Here is a 25955-nt window from a genome sequence, read left to right as displayed (position 1 = left end):
CCCTTTCATAGTTAAATGATGGAAAATGACTCTCAGTTCCTAAACTACTCTTATGCATCATTCAAAATAGCCCTGAAAGTCTAGCCCCTCTGGCCCTCTGGCAGTGGTGAGATTTATGGCTTTCCATTCCTTGGTATTCCATTACTCTGTCTACACCATCAAACTGATTAGTAGGCAAATGGAGAGAAAGGAAGGAGAGGCGACTGCTTAGAGCCAGCTGGTGTCCATCATTTTAATGAACTGCTTAGAGATGGTTAATGTTATTCTTGGTTCTCCTTATTGTCAGTGATGATCAGATCTTTTAACATGTTCCCCCCTCTTATTCTGTATTACAGGGTCCACTGGAAAATGATTTGGTTGTTTATGTAGCACTCATAGCAGAAAGCCAACGGTATGAAATCCAGATGGGTGGTATGTTCTTTTGACAGAGAGGGAAGGAGGTTGATTGCTTTAGGCTTATAATATTGTGTATGGTGGTAGAAATTAGTTTCATAGACCCCTTGACAGGGTTTCCAGGATGTCACTAATGTCACTTTAAGTGTCAGAACAACATTATTTTCATGTTTAAAAACAATTTTGTTTTAATTGGTGCAAATATTAAAGTCTGTGACCTGTACCAGTGTTGCCCAACATGTAGTTTTGAGAAATTAATGCAAACAGATTATGGGGATCATCCCGTAAGTTAGTACTTACCTTACTGCCGCCACCAGAGCTCACATCTGATGCTCTGTGAAGAAACCACCCCCTCCAAAAGAGGGCCTGTGGATTTCAGTGCAGATGACATATTGCTGATATTTAACAAATGATAATACATTCCCAGCTAGCACAGTCTCTCACCTTTTCTCCTCCCCCTTCATCATTGTTTTTAATAAACGCAATATCTTTTCTCCCTTTTGTTTTCTAGCCTTCAAGTTTTCCTCAACACATATGGTATTCAGACTCAAACTCCTCAACAGGTGGAACCCATTCAGATCTGGGCCCAGCAGGAGCTGGTGAAAGTAAGTGATGCTGTTTCCTTACTGTCTCCTTTGTGGAGGTACTAGAGGATGATGATTCCTTAGTTTATAGTTAAGAAGCATAGCTAAAATCCAATTCTAAATAAGGTCATTGATCCATAAGTCTTTGATTAAGTGGAGAGACCCACTTTATCAAACATTGTTACTAAAAATCAACTGCATTGTGTGTGTGCATTATATTCATAGGTCTTGTTAGCTTCCGCTCCTTGCTAAAGTGTTGTTACTAACCTGGACTGACCAATTAAATAACAAATTAGCCTTAATATTAGTAATGGTGTGTCAAATTAACCTTTACATTTGATTGATTTCCCTTTTAACTATTAAAGAAATGTTCTCACCTAAATATTGTTGGTAATAACTACTGCCCTTTTTCTCTTGCCTTACTCTTTGAAGTCTGAAGTGATTCTTATCTTCTTTGGTTTGCTGGTTCTCAATATAATTGTAAAGTGACAACTGAATTTATCTTTGATACAGTTACATACCGATTGGATTGAATTAAAAGTGGTGACTTTTGAGGCCTTTTGCATGCACTGCTCTACAGATGTATCCAGGAGTGCCTGAGTTTAGAAATATTCCGGCTCATTAGGGACAGGAAATTGTTGATCTCCACTAATTATTTAATAAACCTGTTTTTATTTGGTAATTGTTAAAAGCAATACAGGAAAATTTCCACAGTGTTTGGTAGAAGTGTTTGGTTTCTTTCAAGTAATCAAGGTGAAGTCAGTAAAGTTGATGTAAATGTTTTTGATTAAAGCCTTGACTTTACAAAAAGAATAAAAGCTTAGAGAAGTGAGGTGCACATTGCAGGGAAAATGCAAGGCCCCAGTGTTGTTGCTAATCAGACTGGACCTTACCTATTAGCCACAAAACCAGAGGTAACCCAGAGCACCAGCTCTTCAAAAGTCCTTAACAAATTTAGAATTTTTCTGCCCTAATTAAAGAGATATGGCTGAAAATGCAAGGAACCTTAAGGAAGTAACACTTTAAAATCACACTAAGAAGTAAATGGTGGAAAGCTGGGTTTCGTGGAAGAGGCTAAATGAGTCCAAGAGGAAAGTAAGGATCCCCTAGGTAAGGAGAGGAGGCAGCATGGAAGGTTTGAAAATCCAAGGCTGTAACACTGTGCACTTACCATTCAGGTACAGGCTGTATTTGCTGATAACACTTTTAAGGTCTCTCACTGAAAGCTCCAGAGAATGATAACAAAGGTTATTATTCTTTGATAAACATGCTTTCAAAGCAAATTAACCTGAATCTGTTTTTTCAGGCCTAATTTATATCAACAACTCTTTCCGTTAGAATCTGTACTCTACCAGACAACATGCAGGCAAGATTTAAAAGACCAACATGGCTCTCAGTTCAGTTCAGTACAGTTCAGTCGCTCAGTCGTGTCCGACTCTTTGCGACCCCATGAATTGCAGCACGCGAGGCCTTCCTGTCCATCAACAACTCCTGGAGTTCACCCAAACTCATGTCCATCGAGTTGGTGATGCCATCCAGCCATCTCATCCTCTGTCGTCCCCTTCTCCTCCTGCCTCCAATCCCTCCCAGCATCAGTCTTTTCCAATGAGTCAACTCTTCGCATGAGGTGGACAAAGTATTGGAGTTTCAGCTTTAGCATCAGTCCTTCCAAAGAACAGCCAGGACTGATCTCCTTTAGACGACGTGATAGTGGCATTTTATTCCTTCATCAGCAACACCTGCTCTGTGCAGAGCACTATATGGGGCACGTAGACAAAATGACCCTGCCCGTGTTCTCAGTCAGTGACCTCTGAATCTCGTGAGATGACAGAAAAAAAATTGTTAATGACAATCCACTTTGATTGTATTATGATAAATGTTAGTACAAGGTGCTGAGGAATCACAGATGTGGTAGCAAGCATTCTGTTACAAAGTGAAGATTTATTGGGTTGGCCAAAAAGTTCCTTTGAAATTTTAAGTAAAAATAGAAGACACATTTTTTCATTTTCACCAAGAACTTGATTGAACAACATAGTCACCATTTTGTTCTACTACCCTCTGCCATTTTTCAGGCAACCTCATAATTCTGTCTTCCCAAAACTTTTTATCTTTTTGAGCAATGAACTTTTCCAGGTACCTTTTACAGTCTTCCAGGGAATTGGAATTATTTCCACTAACAGAATTTTTAAAGACAAAAATAAATGGAAATCTGAAGGTGCAATGTCACAGATACAGCAAATCATAACTTTGCAGCCAAGTTGTAGCAATTTTTACCTGGTCATCAAAAAAACATGCAGTCTTCCATTATCCTATGAAAGATTATGCATTTTCTGTTGACTAATTCTGGACGCTTTTTGTCAAGTGCTGCTTTCAGTTTGTCTTACTGGGATCAGTATTTGTTGAAATTAATCATTTTATTTTCCTGAAGGAGCTCATATATATAGAGGACTCCCTTCCAGTCCCACCACATACACAGCATAACCTTCTTTGGATGAAGACTGGCCTTTGGTGTGGTTGTTGGTTTTATTTTGCTTGCCCCACAGTCTTTTCCTTCCACACTATTGTACAGTTATATCCACTTTTCATTGCCTGTTACAATTTGTTTTAAAAACAGAACATTTTTGTTACAGTTAAGTAGAGAATCACATATGGAAATACGATCAAGAAGACTTTTCTTTTGCTTAACTTACACGGACGGAGAAGGCAATGGCACCCCACTCCAGTACTCTGGCCTGGAAAATCCCATGGACGGAGGAGCCTGGTAGGCTGCAGTCCATGGGGTCGCTGATTTGGACACTACTGAGAGACTTCACTTTCACTTTTCACTTTCATGCATTGGAGAAGGAAATGGCAACCCACTCCAGTGTTCTTGCCTGGAGAATCCCAGGGATGGGAGAGCCTGGTGTGCTGCCGCCTATGGGGTTGCGCAGAGTCGGACACGACTGAAGCGACTTAGCAGCAGCAGCAGCAGCAGCAGCAACTTACATGGAACCCAAACATCAAAATGATTAACATAATCAAGCTCATGCAAATGATTTTCAGTGTTTGATTTAGATATTTTGAGTATGTTGGCTCTCTCTTGTGTGGTATAACACTGTTTTCAGTTGGTGTCTCAGTTTGATTGCTATCAACTTCAACTGGTCTACCCAACCGTGGAGTGTCATCCAGTGAAAATCTCTACTATGAAACTTCACAAACCACTTTTGACACGTTAATCAATCACAGCACCTTCTCTATACATCGCACATTTTCTTGCATTTCGGTTGTGTTTTTACTTTTCTTGCAATAATAAAGCATAATGGCTGAAAATGTTGCATTTTTTTCTTCTGTCCTCAGTATTAAAATGGCTACACAAAAATTGACCAGTTTGCTAAGTTTTGTTTTTTTTTATGCACACTGATATGACAGCTGTCACAATCCAATCCAACAATTGTTTTGAATGAAGTTAGACAACTAAGTGCTTCTAGAGTCATCTTACAGAAAAATCGAACAAAAGTTTTGGCCAACCCAAGAGAATGAAGTATTTCTGGGTTTCTGGGTGATTTTGTCCCTATTGTATGTTTCAGCGCATTAAATGGTGTGAATGTATATAACATAGGAACAGTATTATCTGCATCCTGTAATACAGAGAGCATTCTGCATCTGATTACCTAATTGTCATAGACCTACTGTGGCTCAGGAAGTTAAGGAAATGGCTTTTAATGTAATTGAGTAGTATTTAAAGATTTCCTTTCTGCCTAGGTAAATACAAAGGAAGGGTATCTCCATCTAGTGCTGTGCATTGCAGTTTCAGTGCAGCCTATACAATAAAATGCTTTATAGGGAACTTTTTCTGTCTAGTTGGCTTTGTCTAAAACCACTGCTATTCCAGAATTAATATGCACAGTACATGTGGCTCCAGAGGACATTCACTTGCTTTCTCATTCATCCACCAAGTATTTCCTGAGCACCAGTTGTATGCTAGGCACAGTGCCAACTCAGGGGGTGCTATTCTCTAGGAATAGTCAGTGCAGAAGGAGAGAGACAGACCTAATTCTGACATACATGTGTGCATCATGACAAAATGAACAGAGAGCTCTGGTGATGGCGTTAATTTTGTATATGTTGAGACTGATACTTGAAATCAGTTCAAATCATAGTCAGTAGATTGTGTAAAGACAGTTGGTTTTATTTTACATTTAAGAAAATTTAGGTTAGATTTCTGCCTCTCTTCAGGTACAAAAATAAATTCCAGACAGATTAAAGATTTAAATATTTTTAATGATTAAATATAAAATTACTAAAAGAAAAATTAGAACATTTTACAACTGTTGGAAGGAAAAGTCCAATCTTAGAGTAACACCAGTGCCAAAAAGCCATTAAGGAAGTGATTGACACATTTAAATAAATTTAGTTGTAGGTGGCATAAACAACCAGCACATCAAAGGTGCTTGTGAAATTTCCTAGCAGAAAATTGTTTAGATTGAAATACCACATGCTGAAATGATGTTTGAATTAATATGCTGTTGTTCTCACATTTCATAACAACATTGAAGATGAAAAGATTGAGTAAAATATTTGATAAAAGGAAAAGATGTATAGAACATACAAATAGCTATTAAATATATAGGAAAATGGTCAACCACAAAATACTTGAATACAGTTGTTTAAAACTAAAATGAAATATCATTGTGACCCAAGAGAGTGACAAAAATGGCCTGTGCACTGTTAATGTAGATGTAATTGGTCCATTATTTCTGGAGGGTGACCAACCTGCCATTATGTTTGAAAGAGAATATATATTCTCTTTGACTCTATCAAGTCTGGGAAATTATCCTGCAGAAGTAATACTACACTGACAAAAGGTGGTTACTGAATTGGTTTTGAAATAACAAAAAATTGGGAGCTACCTTCATCAGGTGAATCCATGTTAATTTTAAATACTGTAAGGAGACATCTTAATTGGATAAGTGCTCATCCTCTGGCACTGATTAACATCTAGTTCATTCCAGGTCTGTTTTTCCTTTGTAGAAAAGAACAATACTAATTTTAAAAAACTGGAATACCAGATTATATACTATATGAACCCATTTATGTAAATATATGCACGTGTGTGTGTGTGTACGATATGGGTATATATTTATCTATGTACCGTTAAAAATTTGTAACCATATTTTATACTTCCAGTGTTTCTTAGGGATCAAACAATAAATTACACTCCTTTTAACACATACCAGAGTGAACGAGTTGTTGCCTAAGGGATTGTGAGAGTAATAGGACCATTCCCTTGTAGGATATGGATTAAATTTTTCATAAAATTCATATAATTAGAAAGAGCAATAAAGATATTTTCTTGTTGGTAGGAAATAATTGAAGATAAAAATCTGGTAGAAGTTATGTGGCCTGGATTTTTTCAACTTTAAATAGGGAAAAGTTTTATCACATAGGAAGCATTTGTCTCTCTGTGTTCTTGTGTGAATCAGGTAGAGCCAGGCAAGTTATAAATTTATAACATGATAATATAAGATCAGTGCTGAATTTTAGAATATTGCTAAATGGATCTCAAAAGTTTCACTCTCAAATCTCCCAGTGCCCCAGAATCTAAGTTGATGCCATTGGCTGTCTTGTTTTCCTGCAAGTCCGTTGAATAAAGTTTCCCTGGCCTCTGGAAAAATTAGAAATTAGCAGGGCAGTAGTCGAGGTAGGGCAAAAAAACGAAAAGCATAAATTTTTGTCTGGCTCTGATTTACATATTTGTGTCTTACAGGCTTATTTCCATCTGGGTATCAATGAAAAATTAGGACTCTGCGGAAGGCCAGATAGACCTATTGGCTGCCTTGGTACATCAAAGGTGCTCATGAAGTTTCCTTATAGAGCAGTCTTCAGATTGTAATACCGCAGGCTAGAATGATGTTTGACCTGTTGTGCATCCATTTGCACATTTCATCATACTTGCGCTAGTTATCTCAATTATTATTTTCTACAAGTAAATAATTAGTTTTGTATGCTATCGTGAACTCTTCTAAAAATAAATACACATCTCACTGTTACTTCTAAGCATAGTAAAATATATGATTGTAGTTTACTCAGATTTTTTCCATTACAATAGAGGTGAACTACTTTATCATCATACTGATTCAATTAAGAAACTAAAATTTCTTGATATTATATAGATTTTATAAGATTATTTGCTTATTCAGAATAAACATCAGTTTTAATTTTTAAGACTGTAGTATTGTACCTTTGCCTTTCGTCTGTTTCGTATATATGTATGTATGGATATATGACTTTTTTTTACTATCACTTACAGATTTATCGCATTCTAGGAAAGACTGTGGTTTGTTACCCTATCATCTTTGACCTTAGTGATTTCTACATGTCTCAAGATGTTTTACTGCTGATAGATGACATAAAGGTAGCCTTTTAATTGAAGGGGATGATTTTGTTTCTACTGATTCTATCATATGTTAAATGAAGTGCTCCTGGGCTTATGCTACTGGATTAATACAGTATCAAATATGAAACAACATCTGCATAGTTTTGGGGAGCTAAACTACTTGCAGCCTTAGAATAATAGATGTATTCTGTTTTATACAAAGTTGTATGACTTTATTGGCTCTACCTTCTACAAATGGAATAAAAGGATATATATATATATATATATATATATATATATATATATATATATAGTGAAAGCAGAGGGGGAACTCTTTTGGAAACCAGGTTCATATAACAGTAAATTTATCTCTTTTTGAACAAAGTTGAGTTAGCAAAATGATTTTATTTATGAAGAATTTCAGATAAAACCTCCCCTAACTCATAATACCCAGTCAGTTAAAATCTCCTTCATTCCCTTTTCCATTTGCAGAGTAGAGAAGCTTAGAGTCGTGGCCTGGAGCATGAAGTCTGAAGCCAGATTTACTTGTTAAAATCTTGACTCCACTGTTTACCAGCTGTGTGATCTTGGGCAAATTAGTTAACTTCTCTGTGTTCCTGTTTTCTCATCTGTGTAACTGAATAGGACTGTCCTGAGGATTAGGAGTTAATATATGCAGAGCCCTCAGGATAGTGCCTGGTACATAGTGAAATGTTATGTATATGTTTGATGTGATAATGATGATAATAGAAACTGAGTCAAATAAAGAACTCTCCATGTTTCTGATGATATATATAGTTGAGCCCAATCTCTTCTACCTACTGTAATATAAATTGTGGAGTGAGAATGAAATCTGGATGATAACCTTGGGTTGATTTTCCTTCCCTGAGACCACTCTTGAACTGTATTTGCTAGGCCTCAAAAAAAAAAAAAAAAAAGGCAAATAAGGCAACCTTAAGACATGTGTGTCTGGTGATCTGATTATTTGTAAGAACAAAGTTTAAAGTCAAAATGATTTCTAGCTTAACCTGAGTGTTATTAGAACATTTCTACCTCTAAGTAGTCTATCTTATCCAGAGTTTGTGAAATTATCTGGATATGTAAGAGTTTTGTTGGTTCTTTGCCACTAATGGTTAAGCATCCTGATCAACTCAGATACTATGCCATTACATCCTGCCTCATTCTTATGTTTTAATAGAATGCACTCCAGTTTATTAAGCAATACTGGAAAATGCATGGACGTCCACTTTTCCTTGTTCTCATCCGGGAAGACAATATAAGGTAGGTTGATGAAAGAAGTGAGGTGCATGCATCTCACTGCCATTATTACTGTGAACCCTCTGGAAGCAGGGCCTCCTTGCATTTTTATATCCATCTCAGCATGTAACAGAGTGGTTTGCATATATAAAAGGCACTTAGTACTAGATTATTAATTTCTCATTCTGTTGTTAATATGCACATTTTATCTGTTTATGTTTTTCAGAGGTAGCCGATTCAATCCCATATTAGATATGCTGGCAGCTTTTAAGAAAGGAATGATTGGAGGAGTCAAAGTTCATGTTGATCGTCTACAGGTAGTCTTCTGAATTTCAGTGTTTCTTTTTCCAGCACAATTAATCCTTAGACTCAACTATGTTTCTTAATTATATTCTTTGTAAGGCTTTTGTCTGAATGTTTTATTCTCTGTCTACCTTCCTATTCCTGTTGTCACCACCCTGTTTATCTGATCCTTCCAATCTGATGCTTGAGCAATTGCACTGGTTTCCCATCAGAATTTTAGACTTTAAAAGGTCATCTCTTACCTCACTTTTGCATCTGAGGAAGCGGGAGGCCAGAGTGGTGAAGTGACCTGTATAATCTCAGGTTCTTTGACTCCATGGCCCAGTGCTCTTTTCCCTACCCCACAGTGACACCAAGCTGGAGATAATGCTTGTTCCATTCAGATTTTACAGCTTTATGTTCACAGCTCCTAAATAACAGAATCCCTTTGTAGTTCCTATGAGCCATAGCAGCCTCTCTGCCTACAATTATCTCCTGCTAAACATTCTTTCTGCTTCAGCCAATACAGCTTAATTACTGTGTTCTCAGCTTTTTGAGGTTCTGCCCTTTTCTGCTCACTCCATTTCCTCTGCCTGGAGTAGCCTCCTTTCTTTCAACATCACTGGGCTTTGAAGTCTTACTGAACATTAAAGGCGAGTTCTGCAGAATCACTCAGTCCAGAGAGGATACTTTTCCTTTTTAATATCCTTTTATGACCATTAACATAAACTATCCAAATTGTAGTCCATTATGGGCTTAAATGTCTTATTTCCATTAAAAAGTTGTGATCATTTATAGTCTTTTATGTGGTAGGTGCACAGTATTGAGTAAGAAAGAGGAAAATTTATAAAGAGGGACCTATGTAAGTAACCTGGTAAATGGCATGTTTACATTCTCATTCACCATTGCTTGTGTTTTGTATACTCAATTGATTTTTATCTAAGTTTTTATCTTTTCCCATTATTTTTTGTTTTGTCTTTTTGTGTGTAATGCTTTCTGGGGCAATTTCCTTGATATTTAGCATGTAGCTCCTCTGCTGATTTTTGTATTTTAGCTATCTTGTTTTTAATTTTCTCTTTTATAGTATCTTGTCCTTTTTTCCTGAATATTATATTTTGTCTTATCCTTCTAAGAATATTAACAGGATAGCTTTGGAAATCTTTCCTTTGTACATTATCTCTTTCAGGTTTCTTTTCTCTGTTTTCAGGGGGCTCAGTCTTTCATGTTGGAGTCATTTGTCAGCTATCCCTTTATTTTTAAGAGTGAAAGAATAAAAAACTTATTGGAAGCTGTGTGTTTGGGAACAAGGATCATTGTCATGGTGAATTTACTTATAAGGTGGGCTAGTGGCAAGGACCATTTTTGCTGGGGAAAACCCCAGGTGCCAATATCTGGGTGTGTTTTTCTTCTGGGTTTTTCAGGTTCCCAGAAAATAAACATCTAGCCTTCTGCTTTTAAAGGATATACATTTTGCTTCCGTGTCCTGAGAGCAGGGTTGGGTTAAGGAGCCAGGGGTATTGCACTGTTCTGTACAGTATCAGAAACATCTCTCAGTTGTTGCTTTCTACCAATGCAGATTCAGAAGACAGTGAAATGGTACATTATCAGATTGTATAGGATATTTACAACAGTACAGATTATTTTCACATAGGCAACACAAGTGGCTTAATCCTAACAGCATAGATGCTAGACCATGAGTTTGTGCAACACTGCACTTTGAAAGTTGGAGCAATAGATAATAGCTTCTCATCATTAAGCAGTGAAGCCTTTGTTCGTATCTACATCTTAGACATAAATGACAGCTTTCCAATTTTTAATCAATTCATTTATGAGTCTTTCACTTAAACTATTATTTAATCTTTATATCTTCTGCTCTCTGCTGTGCACTAAACCCTTGGGTACAGTCTTAACCAGAGAAAAAGCCTCTTTTTGTCTTGTAAAACAAGACACTATACCCATTAAGCAATCCCTCACACCCTCAAACTAGCCTTTGTCTTCTCTTTAGTATAGGAAATGGAAATGACACCTGTGTACTTCTCTGGGCCTTTATTTAAGGCTCTTTCAAATGTCTTCAGCCCATGATCTATAGTCTCTCTCATCACTGGGCCTCAGCATCACTTCCTAGCTTCATCACCCAGGACATGTCTTCATGCAGCTAATTCTCAGTCCTGATTTCCACTCCAAGAGTACTGAGTACTTTCCAAATCTTTAATGTGATTTATTTTTTTTCCCTGTTCATGCTATTACTCTATTCTAGAACTGCTTTTTTTCTTTTTTCCTTTTAAGTCATACTTTAATTTTATAACTTAGGTCAGTCTCACCTCTTTAGTGAAGTCTCCAAGTCTGGAATTAATTTCTCCTTCCAGTGTGTTTCTGTGGCATTTTCCTTGAGCTCTGCTATAGCTCTTATTTTAGAACTAGTTTCTTGTGCCTGCTTCCCTGTGTGGATTGCAAACTCTTATTAGTCCAGGCTTTACTCATTTCTGCATTCCCAGAGTATTCTGCTCACTACTGTTCTCACTGTAAGAAATAAGTAAATATTGGTTCCTTGATTCGACAAATACTTACTGAGTGACCTCTCTAGGCAGTGGAGATATAATGGTGAAAAAAAATATACAGAGTTCCGATCTCATGAGACTTATTTTAGTGGGAGAGCAAAACCAAAGATAAGGCCAGATAAGGATTCAGAGTAATGGGATGGAGTACAGTCTTTGGTGGTGTGTTCAGTTGGAGAGGGTCTTGGGGGATATAATTGAATATCATTTTTGAATATTGTATTGCATTTGACATATATTATTTGTCAATATTAAGTTATTTAATTACCATCAGAACTAAAGTATTAATCCCTAGCAAAATAATTGCAATAGCTTTTTTATAAAACTAGCCAAGATTTTATAATACCTACACATGGAGTATAACCTTTAAAAATTATGAATCACTGCATTGTATACCTCTAACATTTAATATTTTACAACTGTAATTCAATTTGAAAAAATAATTTAGGAGCCTCTTCAACCAACTAAATTTTTAAAATCAAAAACTCTGTAAACTGTTAATGAAATCTACAACTTATCTGTTAATTCAGAGAAGCATTGACTTTATGAGTTGAATTAATGTGTATTATGTGTATTTTGTCCATGCTTTATCCTTAATACCTAGCCTAGTGCTTGGCATATATGTGTTCAGTAAATATTTGTCTAACAAATTAGTTAACTGTAGAGCAAGATGTTCAGGGGAAAGTCTGCATCTTAGGAAATACCGCTCTGTAGACTTTAGTTTTGCTTTGTACTGCCCTCTGCTCAGGCACAGACTTTCCTCTTAGACCCTAACTGTGGCTGGGCCACATAAAAATGTGCAAATTAGTTGCATATTTGGCCTTTCTCATTCAGACTCTGCAAGGAGGCTTTAGTATGATTGGTAATATGTTCATCCTGCCATTTGTAGTGGATTTTTGTTGATCACCTACTTTATGAATTTTCAGTGGAAGAGCAGGCAGCACAACTCTGGAGGTTAGCCAACAAGAGTAACATTCCCTAAATCCTGTTGCTTCACATTTGAAAGGAACAGGAGAAAATAGAGAAAGTAATATATGTAACACAGTTTTGATTAAAGAATTACCTTATTTTTAAAATAACAATTTTTGGCTTGTTTCCTTGTCAGTATATTTCTCACTTCACAATTCATCAGATATTTAGAAGTGACACTTAGTGCTAAAAATCATTGTGGGTTATCATTAATTTATACATGAACCACTGATAACCAACTATTATGTTCAAGTTTGGCCTCATTTAGTTTGCTCAAGGGGTTCTCTGGTAGCTCAAACGGTAAAGAATCTGTCAACAATGCAGGCAGACCTGGGTTCAATCCCTGGGTCGGCAAGATACCCTGGAGGAAGGCATGGCAACCCACTCCAGTATTCTTGCCTGGAGAATACCATTGACAGAAAGAGTCGGACATGACTGAGCAACTAACACACACACAATGGAATATAAAATGACCAAATATTGCTTGCCAGAATATAGAGAAGCACTGGCCTAGATAATCAATAACTTCATGATCCTGAAAAATGGAGATTTGGCAGTATCTTATCATTGGATAGCCTTGAAATATCTTATGGTAGCCAAATCCAAAGAGTAATTTCACATTATATTTTCTGAATATAGTTTTAATATTTCATGGCTTTTTTAAGCATCAAATTTTTGTCTTTTAGCACTTTAATAAGTTCTGAGTTTTTAATTGAACTTATAAATAAGAGGATATAAAGGAAAAACAGTTCATCTGATTTTGCTATTTATTATAATTCATGAACTTGTAGCTTGATGTTTATGTTCTATTTCAGGGGGGTTTGTTGTATGTGAAAATCTATCTGATTTTAGAATGTTCATTTTAAGAAATTACTTAACAATCATGTTTATTTTTTAAGTAAACTTTTTTTTAAGTATTGTATACTTACAAAATAGTATGTGCATAAATCATAACGTTATTGCTTGATAAATTTAAGAGTTGTGAATCTTTTCTCAATCGCATTTCAGACACTAATATCTGGAGCTGTGGTTGAACAACTTGACTTCTTACGAATCAGTGAAATAGAAGAGTAAGTTCCTTTAGGTTATTTATTGTGTTTCTTGAGATTTCATTAGGAATGCAGGAAATATGAAACTTTTTCTTTTAAATTCTAGGCTTCCAGAATTTAAGAGTTTTGAGGAATTAGAAGTTCCCAAACATTCAAAAGTCAAACGACAAAGCAGCACCTCCAATGCCCCTGAACAGGAACAGAAGCCAGATGTTACCATGACTGAGTGGAGAAACAAACCCACCCATGAAATTCTTCAAAAACTGAATGTGAGGAAGATGCAATTCCCACATGACCCTGCGTGAGGTTGACAGAGCAGGAACTGCCAGGGGCAAACCATATTTCTTTTTGTCCTCCCAGAGAAGGTAGCAACTAGCCTGGAAGTAGATGGCCTGTCTATAACTGAGGCAGTAATGAGAAGTAGTTCTCATGGTCTAATATTAGCGTAAATGTCTTTAAGATGCTTAAAATGGGTTGTCTTGTGTATGAAAGTATTAAATAGCCCATTAAAGAAGCATAGTTGCTTTGGGGATCTCAGACTTCTCTTTCAGTGCCTTTTCTCTTCTTTTCCCAATCTGGGCCTTCTCTCCTGTCTCAGTGTTTAGGTCATGCTTGCTTTGAGTCTCTCCAGTCACTGAAGAAAGCAATCCTATAACTACATCCATATGAATATTAGGTTAGCAACCTAGTATTATCCCATCCCTGAGGTTATTTGCATTTTAGAGGAGGACAGGTGAGGATGTATAGTACCTATCAAAAGAAATATAAATTTAATGGTAGAGCTATGAATACATTGACATTTTATTGGACCATCCAAATTTGAATAGGCCAAATATATAGCCTGCTAGATATCAGTTCTTGTGATTGATCGTTACTACCTATAAGTCTATATAAGCATGAATATGATATAATAGGCATAAAACAAAACATATGATAAGCAGCCTTACACATGTCCTCTTCTTTCATTGTCCTCTCCACAATGAGTTGGTAACAACATGGTCTCCCATTTATGAACAAGTAAAGTCAAAAAAGGAGCAGATAAATGACTTGGCCAAATCTTTCAGAGGGTGACAGCATCAGTGTCACCTGCATTAGCTTATAGATAACATATTTTCTATTCATTACTTATTTCCTGGAAAATTTGATTATTAAATTCTACTACCCCAGGAAGCCTGCTTGTCTACCCACTGTTTCCAAGATAGCTAAAAATAGTTGTATAATGTCATCTTATGCCTGGTAATATATCAGTGACATTTTATCTTTTCTCAATTGCATAGCAGAATATTTCCTCTTTGCATCATGAGGTTTCATGATTAGTTACTCCCTGTGGTAATTTTTGTACCCATTTCATTCCAGTTACTCACAGTGATTTATATTTTCAGGACTGTAGTTGTCTGGCTAGCCAAGCCATCCTACTGGGTATACTGCTCAAAAGAGAAGGCCCCAACTTCATCACAAAGGAAGGTAAGAGTATCTAAGTTCTCTATCTTTGAACATATATCAAAAATGCATAATGAACATGCACTAAACTGTTACAAGTTATTTTCTTCCTAGTAAACCTTTCTTTTTTAATTTTTAAAAGTTAAAAGTTTTTTAAAAGAAAAATGTTCATTCCTACCCCTAGAATGGAATAGACAGTTTGATGTATGAACTCCTGAATTGCTTTCATGCAGTAATGCTTGTTTGTCTGATTATCTCAATGGTGTTGGAGCCTGGATTCTGCCTGTGACTGTTAGCCTCTGATGACTCCATAGTTGTTTATTGACAGTTTCTATTTCCACTTTTATTTGCTGTATGTTTTTAAGAACAATGCTGAATCATTATAGCCATAAGAATTATCTCCTTCATGGTCTGCAGCAGCCATTTGGAATGGAACATGGCATTTAATAGAATTGCACTGTCAAGATTGTTTACGAAAATAAGTCATTTTTAATTGTGTTTGTGTCCACTGTGCATTAAGGCTGAAACCCAGTTACCCCTGAAATCTACAATCATATGTTGAGTCACTACTCTAAGGAATCTTTGAATTCTATCTACATCATGGTCTACTTCTGGCATTTTATAATACAGAATAATGTAAGATACATTTCAAGTATTTAATATCTAACTACCCAAAATTTTTGGCTCATCTGAAAGTCCTCTGTCCAGTGAGGCATATTGATTTGGTTAGAATTAGAAATTGAGTTGATATTCTATACAGCAATGTAATTAATAAGATTTATAGTTCTGGTAGTGAACTAAACATAATTGTTTATTCAGATAAACAATTCAGATAAAGAAACTAAGGTTTACTTAGTTTTTACATTATTGTAGCTAAGAGACAACTTTCTTGAGTATTATACAGTTTTAGTTTTTTAATTTAATGAAGACAGAAGAAGAACTCTAAGCAAATTTCAAACAGAATCTTTTCTGTTCCTAATTAATCTTGAAACTCAAAGTGTAAAAAGGATCCCAGTTATATTGAGGACATTTATCAGAATTTATACTTTAAAACAAAGGGATCATTAAAAAGCAGACATTTCATTAGGAACTTAGAATTTAGAATGGTTATTTTAGTAGCAGGCTTCCCAGGTGACAGTCATGGTAAAAGAACTCGCTTGCCAATGCAGGAGACATAAGAGATTCCAGTTCGATTCTTGGGTCGGGAAGATCCCCTAGAGGAGGGCATGGCAACCTACTTCTGTATTCTTGCCTGGAGAATCCCATGGACAGAGGAGCCTGATGGGCTACAGCCTATAGGGTTGCAAAGAGTCGGACATGACTGAAGGGTAAACTTAGCATGTACACGTGTATTTTAGTAGTGCTTTAAAATAAAACAATTTATATAAAATAGTTTATAATGAAAATGTCAAGAGAATTATTTTTCAAACCATTTTTTAAGCTTGGTAATAATATTCATCTGTTACTTAGATATTTAAAAGACTTTACATGTTTTAAATCTGTGAAACTTTATATATTAAAAATCATAAGCATCTGCAGAATCTGAATATAATTTTATCCAACTTGCTATAAAGCTATAAAAATAAGTTCAGGGTAAAAAGATAAAGATTCTGTTCTTTACCCTTGTTTGGTTTCTGATCATATACAGAATCATCACAACATTTTTTGGAACAAATAAATGAAGAGTTATATATATTCAGAGTCTACAGTATTTTGTTCAATTTGCCATGTTCTGTTTTTTTTATTTTTTGTAGTAAAATAACATTTTTATTTGTTAAATATATTGATTATATATTAAGAAAACAATGAATTTCAAGAAATAACATATTTATCAAAATCATATACTCAAACTACATTGTAACAAGGGCTGGGGACATTCACACTATATATTTGGGTTACAGATTTAATTATGTCAGGTTTTTTAAGGAGAATAAATGTTATGCATTTAACTAAAGCTTTTTTCAACAAAGACTCTATTATCCGATGTCTAGGTACTGTTTCTGATCACATTGAGAGAGTCTATAGAAGAGCTGGCAGCAAAAAACTTTGGTTCGTATTAGCGTCCTTGTCATTATGTTTTTTTAATTGTGTTATCATATTCAGTATCCTAAAGATAATGGACCAGTGTTAAAGGTGGCTAGTCATTCTAATATTTCCTTTTAAGTTCCAAGGTTGCAGTACTGTGAGTACCTACTTTCTAAGGATCTGCCTACATTGCATTTTATCTTGACTCTCCCAAGATATTAAAAGCATGTCTGGGAGTAAAGACATCTGTAGGAATAGAACCTGGAGAGGATGTGCTGGCATGATGTTCTAATGACTTTTTCCTATCCTGCACCTCCTCTGTCCCAGCAAGGTGCTTTAGGTTCTAACTTGTATTTTGAAAACTTGTTGTTATAGAGGGTCATGAAGAGACCAGTGTTTCGTTTAAACACAAGCAAAGTATAATATACTTAGAAGATAGTTCTCTCATGGCTTAAGTTTAATGAATCCTAATGATTGTAGTTACTGCATAAAAAGTAACTGATATGTCCTGCGGAGGTGGTCTCTTCCCAGAGACTGAGGAAAACTTAGGTAAGTTGAGGCAAGATTGTTAACATTCACAGTGGGGTAGGTATGCCTAAATGCATGCCCTCTGCATCTTTGAAGCAATTCTAACAGTTTTACTAGCAGAATCTAACATTTTGGAAATTAATAGTATATAAATATGCATATATATTTTAATAACCCATTATTATCTAATTTTGAAAAAAGAAATCTCAAGAAAGTGTCAGGTCATAAGAAACTCCTTAACTTCAATGAACCTCAGTTTTCTAATCTCTAAAATAAAAGGATTAGACAAAACATCTCTTAGCAGTATTTCAACTCTAATTTATAGTAAATATACTATTCCACTCAAGAAAAAATTATGTAATAACCCTGTGGTTAAGTCTCAGATTTTTGCTGTAAATTCTCAGCACAGTAAGGCATGCAAACAAATAGATGTTGCTTTTTAGTCAGTAAATTTCAAATCTGGTCTATAATCTTCGGTTAAGCAAACATACTTTTACTTTATGTTTAATACTTGTATTTTAGATAAATCATTAGCAAACATTGAGAGTCCTGACTGTTATGTTTAAAAGAACAAACTCCTGGAAGTTTTATTTACTGTATTTTCCCTTTTATGGCTTTCCACTGACACACCCAGGTTGGCGGTACGCTACGGGGCTGCATTTACGCAGAAATTTTCTTCCTCTATAGCCCCACACATTACTACTTTTCTGGTACATGGGAAACAGGTAACATGCGCAAATTGTCAAAACTCCAGCTGCTTGAAACGTGTGGGCTTATTTGCGTTCTCAGGGTTAAATATGTCTTTTGGTCTTACAGTGTGTGGGTGAAAGCTTCTCTAAAAGTAGGAAGTGTTTGTTTCACTAACTTTATCAGATATGACTGAATTTTCTACTAGTTCATCTATGTTGAGATTAAGCAACGTGTTTTTTATAGGTCAACTTCCATGGATATCCTGAAATACAAGGAAGCACCTTTAAACCTACATTTTTATTTTATTTTCTCCATTTGAAAGTTCCACATGGATTTTTACTTTTGATGGGGGGAAAATGTTTTATGTATTGCATGTGCTGTGCTTAAAAATCCATTCTCCTTACAGTCTAAGACTTTTTCAGAAATGTTAAAATAGTAGTGTAAATTACTTCCTTCAACATTCTGGCAAGGAAAAAAAACAATGCTGGTATCTCATTGTATCACTTCCTAAAATTGAGTACTAAGTGAATTACCTAATCCAGGGATTTGGTTACTAGGCACCAAAGGAAACTTGATTTACAGCAGTTATAGAAATAGTGTCATGTACCCATGACAGTCTTAATAATAAATTTTTTAATACAAAATCAGAATAATCAAAAATTCCTCCTCCTACACCGCTCCCTGACAAAGGGACAGTTAGGCTTCCTTTTCTTTCTTTTTAAGTTGTTAATGGCAGGAATAATGCTGGTGGCAGAGGTGAGGGTGAAGCTATCCCTCCCTAATTCTGGATAGTCCTACAGTCTGGAAGACTTCAACTGTTAGGTCCAGTGTCTTGGGGTCAGTGTTTCATCCATATTATTAAGTGAGGACCTAATTGTACAGATTTTTTAATTCCCCCCATTCAGGGGCCCATTCATTCATCATTTAGATTTGTCAACCTCTGGCGTGCTCTCTTCTTTGCCCCCAGGTCGGTGGTGCGCCATGCAGCAAGTCTTTTAAGTAAACTAGTGGACAGCCTGGCCCCATCCATTACTAATGTTTTAGTGCAGGGCAAACAGGTAAGTAGCTGATTTTCAGACTCTCGGTCACAGTCACAGAGATTTCTGGGTAGGACTCTGGCTTTTAAATCTGGCAAGCCTTAGCATCGCAGGCCTCTCACAACCACATTTACAATGGCTCAGGCATTTCTATAGAAGGCTCCTTCCCCAAGCAAAATCTAGTCTTAAAGAAGCACAGATATAGAATATCTGTGCTGCACCTTAGAGATTTAATTTTAAGCTCCTGTGTTAACTCGAGATCAGTGAAAATACTGACAAAGAAAATGGTATGACACCTACTAAAGCACTGCAGACAGGCTTAGGATAGGTGGGACAACGATAGGGAGTAGTGAAGGGCACATTCTCCTTTTACTTCACCAGAACTCTTCTCCCCATTAGAAATGCATTGGCTCCCCAGATTCTTAACCCTCTGGGCCCCTCTCCTTCCAGGGTCTCCCCTCCCACCAGGGCCAACTCTTGCCAGCTCTTCCTCACAGAAAACCATTAGCAGTCCCTTTCTCCTCTGGGTTCTCAAAATAGGCCTGTTACACCTCTCACAATCTGCCCTGGATCCCAGTTCCTTTGAATATGTGTCTCTCACAGGGTAGACCATGAAGCCCTGGAAGTCAGGGCCTATGTCTTGTCCAGCACCGTCCCTTTGTGCTCACCATGGCCTTGTAGAGGCAGTTGGTGAATGTGGATTGAATTGAGCCTGTGCATGTGGGTATGTGGAGTGGGATATGGCTGCTCATTTTTTGCTTTTCTGTAATCTCTAATTACTTGACTGAATCATCATTTGATTGGAATGAAAAGCTGTGTGCTTTCTATCTCTTCTTTGGGAATATGTGTGCTTTATCATGTCTTCCTGACAATTAACCTAGGGATATAATAAGCTTTAATAATGCAAAAAACTGTAACCCTCTTTGATGGAATCAACCCATTGTTCATATCTCAGGGCTCTTAGTTCATTAAAATTGAAATTACTTCATCTTGACATCAAAGTTTTAAAATGTTGAAAGAATAAATGATCCTATTCTGTAATATTTAATAGCTAAAAATTATTGTACTAATAAAAGTCCTGAGAAAAAATTTAAATCTCTTCATATATGTTATTTTCTGTTTTTTCCAAATTACTAAAAGAATTTTCATCCTTCTTTATCAGCGAAATAGACCAGGGACAGGTAGTAACTTATTGGATGCCTTTTCTCATTGCAATCCTCAGATCCAGCCACAGAGTTTTGTATTTTTGCCTTGGACTGAGCCACCTCTTAAAGAAACTAAACAGGCTTTGGGAAGCTATTTTTCCTTGGATTTTAGGCCCCTGTAGTATATCTGAAAATATAGTTAATTCTGTGACATATGAATGAATGAGAAGGTTTTGGAGATCTCTGAGGTCACTGGCATCTGGCAGTTGGAGAGGGGTTAGGTAGGGTACAGTTGGTCATGTCCATTCTGTGCACTATCTAGAGGGCGATTGCTGCCTAAGATCCTCAGACTCTGTTCCCCAGATCAAAATCCTAACACCTTGGAACCTATCCTGAGGCTGTGACTGGACTATTGTCCACCAGACCTGCACATCTCCCAGGGAAGTAGTCAGTTACAGAGTTGGGTACCTGGAAGGCTGACAGCCCTGTTTCAGGTGTATGGAGTCTATTCACTGACTGCATCTTAACCTGTTTAAAAGAGGAAATGAAAATGGAGCATTCCAGGTTTGCATTTACTCATTTATGAAATGCCACCCTGAGAACTGAAGTAATACTGCTTCTACACTTCTACTTCTGCACTCTCAGATCACCTCAAGCTCTCTGGAATGAAATAGTGGTTTAGTCATCATTGCTTCCAGAGGCAATGATGTACTTACCTTCTGTTTGTTTTTTTCTTTACAAGCTGACATTTTAATAAAAGTAATCGCACTTGGACTAACTGGTTGGTACCACTTGTGTTGCAATAAACTAGCAATTCTCAGTTTTTAGTCCATCACAAAATTTGGGCAGAAGACCTCTATTCTGCTTTCTCCTCTCATGTCAGAAAACACAAGGACCCTTTGATATCCTCTTCTTTTTCCTGCCTCTTATAATTATGCCCTGTACAAGAAAGAGAGAGGAAATGAGGAAGGAGGGGATGCAGACTCTTCTGCATGCAGACTCTTTTGGGTAGCAGAGTACTAAGACAAGGGGAGAGAGGGGGAGCAGAGTATTTATTCCTCTTGCCCAGCCTCAGCAGCACTTTTGGCTTTGAATTTTCTTTGCCATTTCCTCTGTGCTTTCTCATTTCGCTGGCTTGTGGGCAGCCTTATTTATTGCCCTCCACAGGCCAGAGATACATCCAAAAGTATTTCAGCACTCACTGGGTACCTGACTATGTGCCAGGAAAAGTGGGTCTTCACTACAACTATGTCCTTGTACCTACCTTTGAAAAAGTTACAGTATTGTTAAAGAGCAAAAACTTCCACATGAGAAACTGTAAAAGAAGTGAAGAACATACTCTCAAATGCTAAATCGTATAGACTATGCACTAAAATGTAACTGCTTTCTCTGAGGAGTTTCCGGTCCTAAAGTCATTCAGAATAATTTCATCATAATAGTTATTTATATTCCTTCCCTGCTTTTATCCACTCACCTTCATTCCCCTAGCTGGGACCCTCACCTGCCCTTGTATTTTAGACAAGACTGAACCATCATGAACTCCAATGGGAGTCTTGCTTTGAAGGCCATTTTAATAAATAGCAGGAGCAGTTATTCTACCTAATTCCCTAGCTTGCAAAGAGTAATTTCAGCCTGCCAGTCATCCTGAGCCTTGAATTTTTTTTTTAATCTATTAGTAGCTAGGAAATTTTTACAATAAAATTCTGCCATCTATAGGTAACTCTGGGTGCCTTTGGGCATGAAGAAGAAGTTATCTCTAATCCTTTGTCTCCGGGAGTGATTAAGAACATCATCTATTACAAGTGTAATACCCATGATGAGAGGGAGGCAGTAATTCAGCAAGAACTGGTCATCCATATTGGCTGGATCATCTCCAATAACCCAGAATTATTCAGTGGCATGCTGAAAATACGAATTGGGTGAGTAAATACTTTGCATTTGCATAAAGAGAATTGTTCAGGTTGTCCTCAGTCTCTCTGAGTTAAGTGCTGCCTCAGATCTGGTGGGTATTTAAGAAAGTGTTTCTTCCCCTAAGTCATAGAGAAAACATCTGGTGATATGAAGAAATAAATACTAGTGGCCTAAAAAAAGTCCATTGTTTACTTGACTCCCACATGAGAAATAGTGAAGTAACTCTGTTCTCTGATAAAATCAAACACAAGGAAATTTGAACAGTTGTATCATGTTTAAAAATAATAATAAACAAAACCCCCCACTATGTACAATACTTGTAAAAATTCCTATAAAGTGAATAAGCCTTAAGAGTAAAATGATGTTTTAGTAAAGCTAGATGTCAAAAAGACACACTTAGATAAAAACTTGGTCCTTTTAAGAATATTATTCTGCATCTGTTTCCCACCAAAATCTGATTTTTAGTCCTTAAAATCATAAGTGTTCTCTTTGGAGAAATTGAAAGTAAGGCTCTGGTAATCTTGAATGTTCTTCATCAAGCATTGTGTGAGGCAGCACAGTAAGGTATGTGACCAGGCTCTGGCATCTAGGAGAACTGAGTGCAAGTCCTGAACTGTGCTCCTCATCTCAGTAGTCTGGGGTCAGTTGGCTGAACCTCCCTCCAACTTTCACTGTTTTATGTGAGATCAAACAAGGTAATATGTTTAAAAGGCCTACCACAACTGCATATAAGTGCTTCTTTTCATTTTTTAAAACATATTTTGTACAAATATCACATAAATATGTTCTAATTATAAAAGTCAAGTGTGAGCATATAGAGTAACCTAGTATATGGCCAATTTGGAGATTGTTCCTCAAATATTTGAAAATAATACGTATCCTAGCCACAGCAATCAGACAAGAAAAAGAAATAAAAGATATCCAAATTGGAAGAAAAGAGGTAACATTGTCACTCTATGCAGATATGTTACTTTATTTAGAAAACCCTAAAAAAAAAAAAAAAAAAAAAAAAAGAAAACCCTAAGGACTCAAAGGGCTTCCCTTGTGGCTCAGATGGTAAAGAATCCACTTGCAATGTGGAAAACCCAGGTTCAATCCCTGGGCCAACAAAATCTCCTGGAGAACGGAACGGCTACCCACTCCAATATTCTTGCCTGGGGAATTTCATGGACAGAGGAGCCTGTGAGCTACAATCCTTGAGGTCACAAAGAGACACAACTGAGTGACAAACACATGTACACAAGGACTCCACAAAAATTACTAGGTCTAATAAATGAATTCAGCCAAGTAGCAGGATACAAGATTAACATTCAGGAATTAATTGCATTCATTTATACTAACAATGAAATATCAGGAAATGTAAAAAAAAAAAAAAAAAAAAACCTTTTAAAATTGCACCTCCCCCAAAAATAAATAAATAAAATACCTAGGAATAAACCTGACCGAGGAGATGGAAGTTTTATACACTGAGAATGACAAAACATTAATAAAGCTGATAAAAGAGGACTCAAAGAAATGGAAGGATATCCCATGCTCTTGGGTTAGAAGAACTAATATTGTTAAAATGGCAATATTGCCCAAAGCAATCTACAGATTTAATGCTATTCCTTTTCTAATTATCCATGACATTTTTCACAGAACTAGAACAAATGATACAAAAATTTATATGGAACTATAAAAAATGCAGAATTTCTAGAGCGATCCTGAGGGGAAAAAACACATACCTCCCTCAGACTTCAGACAATACTACAAAGCTACAACAATCAAAACAATATCGTATTAATACAAAAACAGGCAAGCCGATCAGTGGAATAGAGAACCCAGAAATAAACCCATACACTTACAGTCAATTCATCTCCAAAAAGGAGGCAAGAGTATAAAATAGGGAAAAGACAGTTGCTTCAGCAAGTGGTGCTAGGAAAGTTGGACACCTGCATGTAAATCAGTGAAGTTAGAACACACCCTCACACCATGCACAAAAGTAAATTCAAAATGGCTTAAAGACTTAAACATAAGACATGACACCACAAAACTCCTAGAAGAGAACATAGGGAAAAACATTCTCTGACATAAATTGTACCAATGTTTTCTAAAGTCAATCTCCCAAGACAGTAGAAATAAAAACAAAAATAAATGGGACCTAATCAAACTTTCTTTGCACAACAGAAGAAGCCATTAAAAAAAAAAAAAAGACAGCCTATATAATGGGAGAAAATATTTGCAAATGATGCGACAAATTAGGGCTTAATCTCCAAAATGTACAAACAGTTCATACAATAAAAAAACCTAATCGAAAAATAAGAAGACCATAATGGACATTTCTCCAGAGAAGACATACAGATAACCAGCAGGCTCATGAAAAGATGTTCAACATCACAAATTATTAGAGAAATGCAAATCAAAGCAACAATGAGGTACCACCTGACATTGGTCAGAATGGCCATCATTAAAAAGTCTTACAAATAACAAATGGTGGAGAGGGGGTGGGGAAAAGGAACCTTCCTACACTGTTGGTGGGAATGTAAGTTGGTACAGCCACTATGGAAAGCAGTATAGAGGTACCTGTGAAAACTGAAAATAGAATTATTAATACCATATGACCTAGCAATCCCACCCCTGGGCATATACCCAGACAAAGGTATAATTCAAAAAGATACATGCACTCCTATGTTCATAGGTTCATTGAAAAGAAAAATAGTGAGTCTCTGTCAGGCACAGATACATGTGAGTGTGAATAAGTGGGAATACAGGGTGCTAATTTTGTGATTAAATCAATATCTTTATTATTTCTGTCCTACTTGACCTTCAATTGCTAATAAATTATAAGATGTTCTCCTGATTATGAATTTGTCAATTTCCCCTTGCATTTTTATCAGTTTTGCTTTCTATATTTTAATGCTTTGTTTTTGTTCATGTTACCTTGTAGTTTTAATGATACAGTTTTGCTTGTGTCATTTATTTTCTAACTGAATTATTTTTAAAAAGTTATTTTTAATTTCCGACATCTACAAAAGCATAGAAAATAGTGTAATAAAGCCTATACTATTACTGAGCTTCAACAATATCATCATATAGCCAATTTTATTTCACTCATACCTCCCTACTATTCATCTCATCCACAGTCTCCTCTGATTCCATCATATCATTTAATCTATAAATACTTCAGTGTGTATCTCTAAGACATAGAGACTTTTTTTTCTTATTTTTATTTTTTTTTATTTTTTGATTTGTAACTCATTTTTTTAAATTAAATTTTTATTTTTACTTTATTTTACTTTACAATACTGTATTGGTTTTGCCATACATTGACATGAATCCACCCCGGGTGTACATGAGTTCCCAAACATGAACCCCCCTCCCACCTCCCACCCTATATCATCTCTCTGGATCATCCTCATGCACCAGCCCCAAGCATCCTGTATCCTGCATCGCACATAGACTGGTGATTCGTTTCTTACATGATAGTATACATAGAGACTTTTAAAAAGCATAACCACGATCCCATTACAATGTATAAAATATAACAAATGAATTCCTTTTGTTTAATGTTACTACCATATTTTTAATATTACTGTTTTCTTTTTTATTGTTATTAACTTGGTATAGTTTTCCATTTGCTTACCTTCAGTGTTCTTTTTTCATTTTGATTAGGTATGTCTTTTATATTTAACATCTATGCTCTATTTACTTTTAATCTAATCTGAGACTATTTTGTAATAGAAATATATATGTCAT

General features: G+C 36.1%; 1 protein-coding gene across 4 annotated transcripts in view; it reads left to right on the top strand.

Annotated features, from left to right (window-relative positions):
* Positions 1–25955, top strand: part of PHKB (phosphorylase kinase regulatory subunit beta) — a 247904-nt gene that overhangs the window by 195676 nt on the left and 26273 nt on the right. For 2 of the 4 annotated variants that reach the window (XM_040253597.1, XM_040253599.1), the window contains 12 exons: positions 336–391; positions 905–998; positions 6724–6807; positions 7267–7371; positions 8531–8613; positions 8816–8906; positions 13404–13465; positions 13551–13713; positions 14827–14908; positions 16876–16933; positions 18072–18162; positions 22026–22228. In XM_040253597.1, coding sequence (XP_040109531.1) covers positions 336–391; positions 905–998; positions 6724–6807; positions 7267–7371; positions 8531–8613; positions 8816–8906; positions 13404–13465; positions 13551–13713; positions 14827–14908; positions 16876–16933; positions 18072–18162; positions 22026–22228 — 1172 coding nt within the window. Of the gene's footprint in view, positions 1–335; positions 392–904; positions 999–6723; positions 6808–7266; positions 7372–8530; positions 8614–8815; positions 8907–13403; positions 13466–13550; positions 13714–14826; positions 14909–16875; positions 16934–18071; positions 18163–19094; positions 19186–22025; positions 22229–25955 lie in introns of all 4 variants that reach the window. The other 2 variants (XM_040253598.1, XM_040253600.1) reach the window with 1 other exon arrangement.

The sequence above is a fragment of the Oryx dammah genome, unplaced genomic scaffold (genome assembly GCF_014754425.2).
Source record: "Oryx dammah isolate SB20612 unplaced genomic scaffold, SCBI_Odam_1.1 HiC_scaffold_13, whole genome shotgun sequence".
Lineage (NCBI taxonomy): Eukaryota > Metazoa > Chordata > Mammalia > Artiodactyla > Bovidae > Oryx > Oryx dammah.
This window is presented reverse-complemented; position numbering and strand designations above follow the sequence as displayed.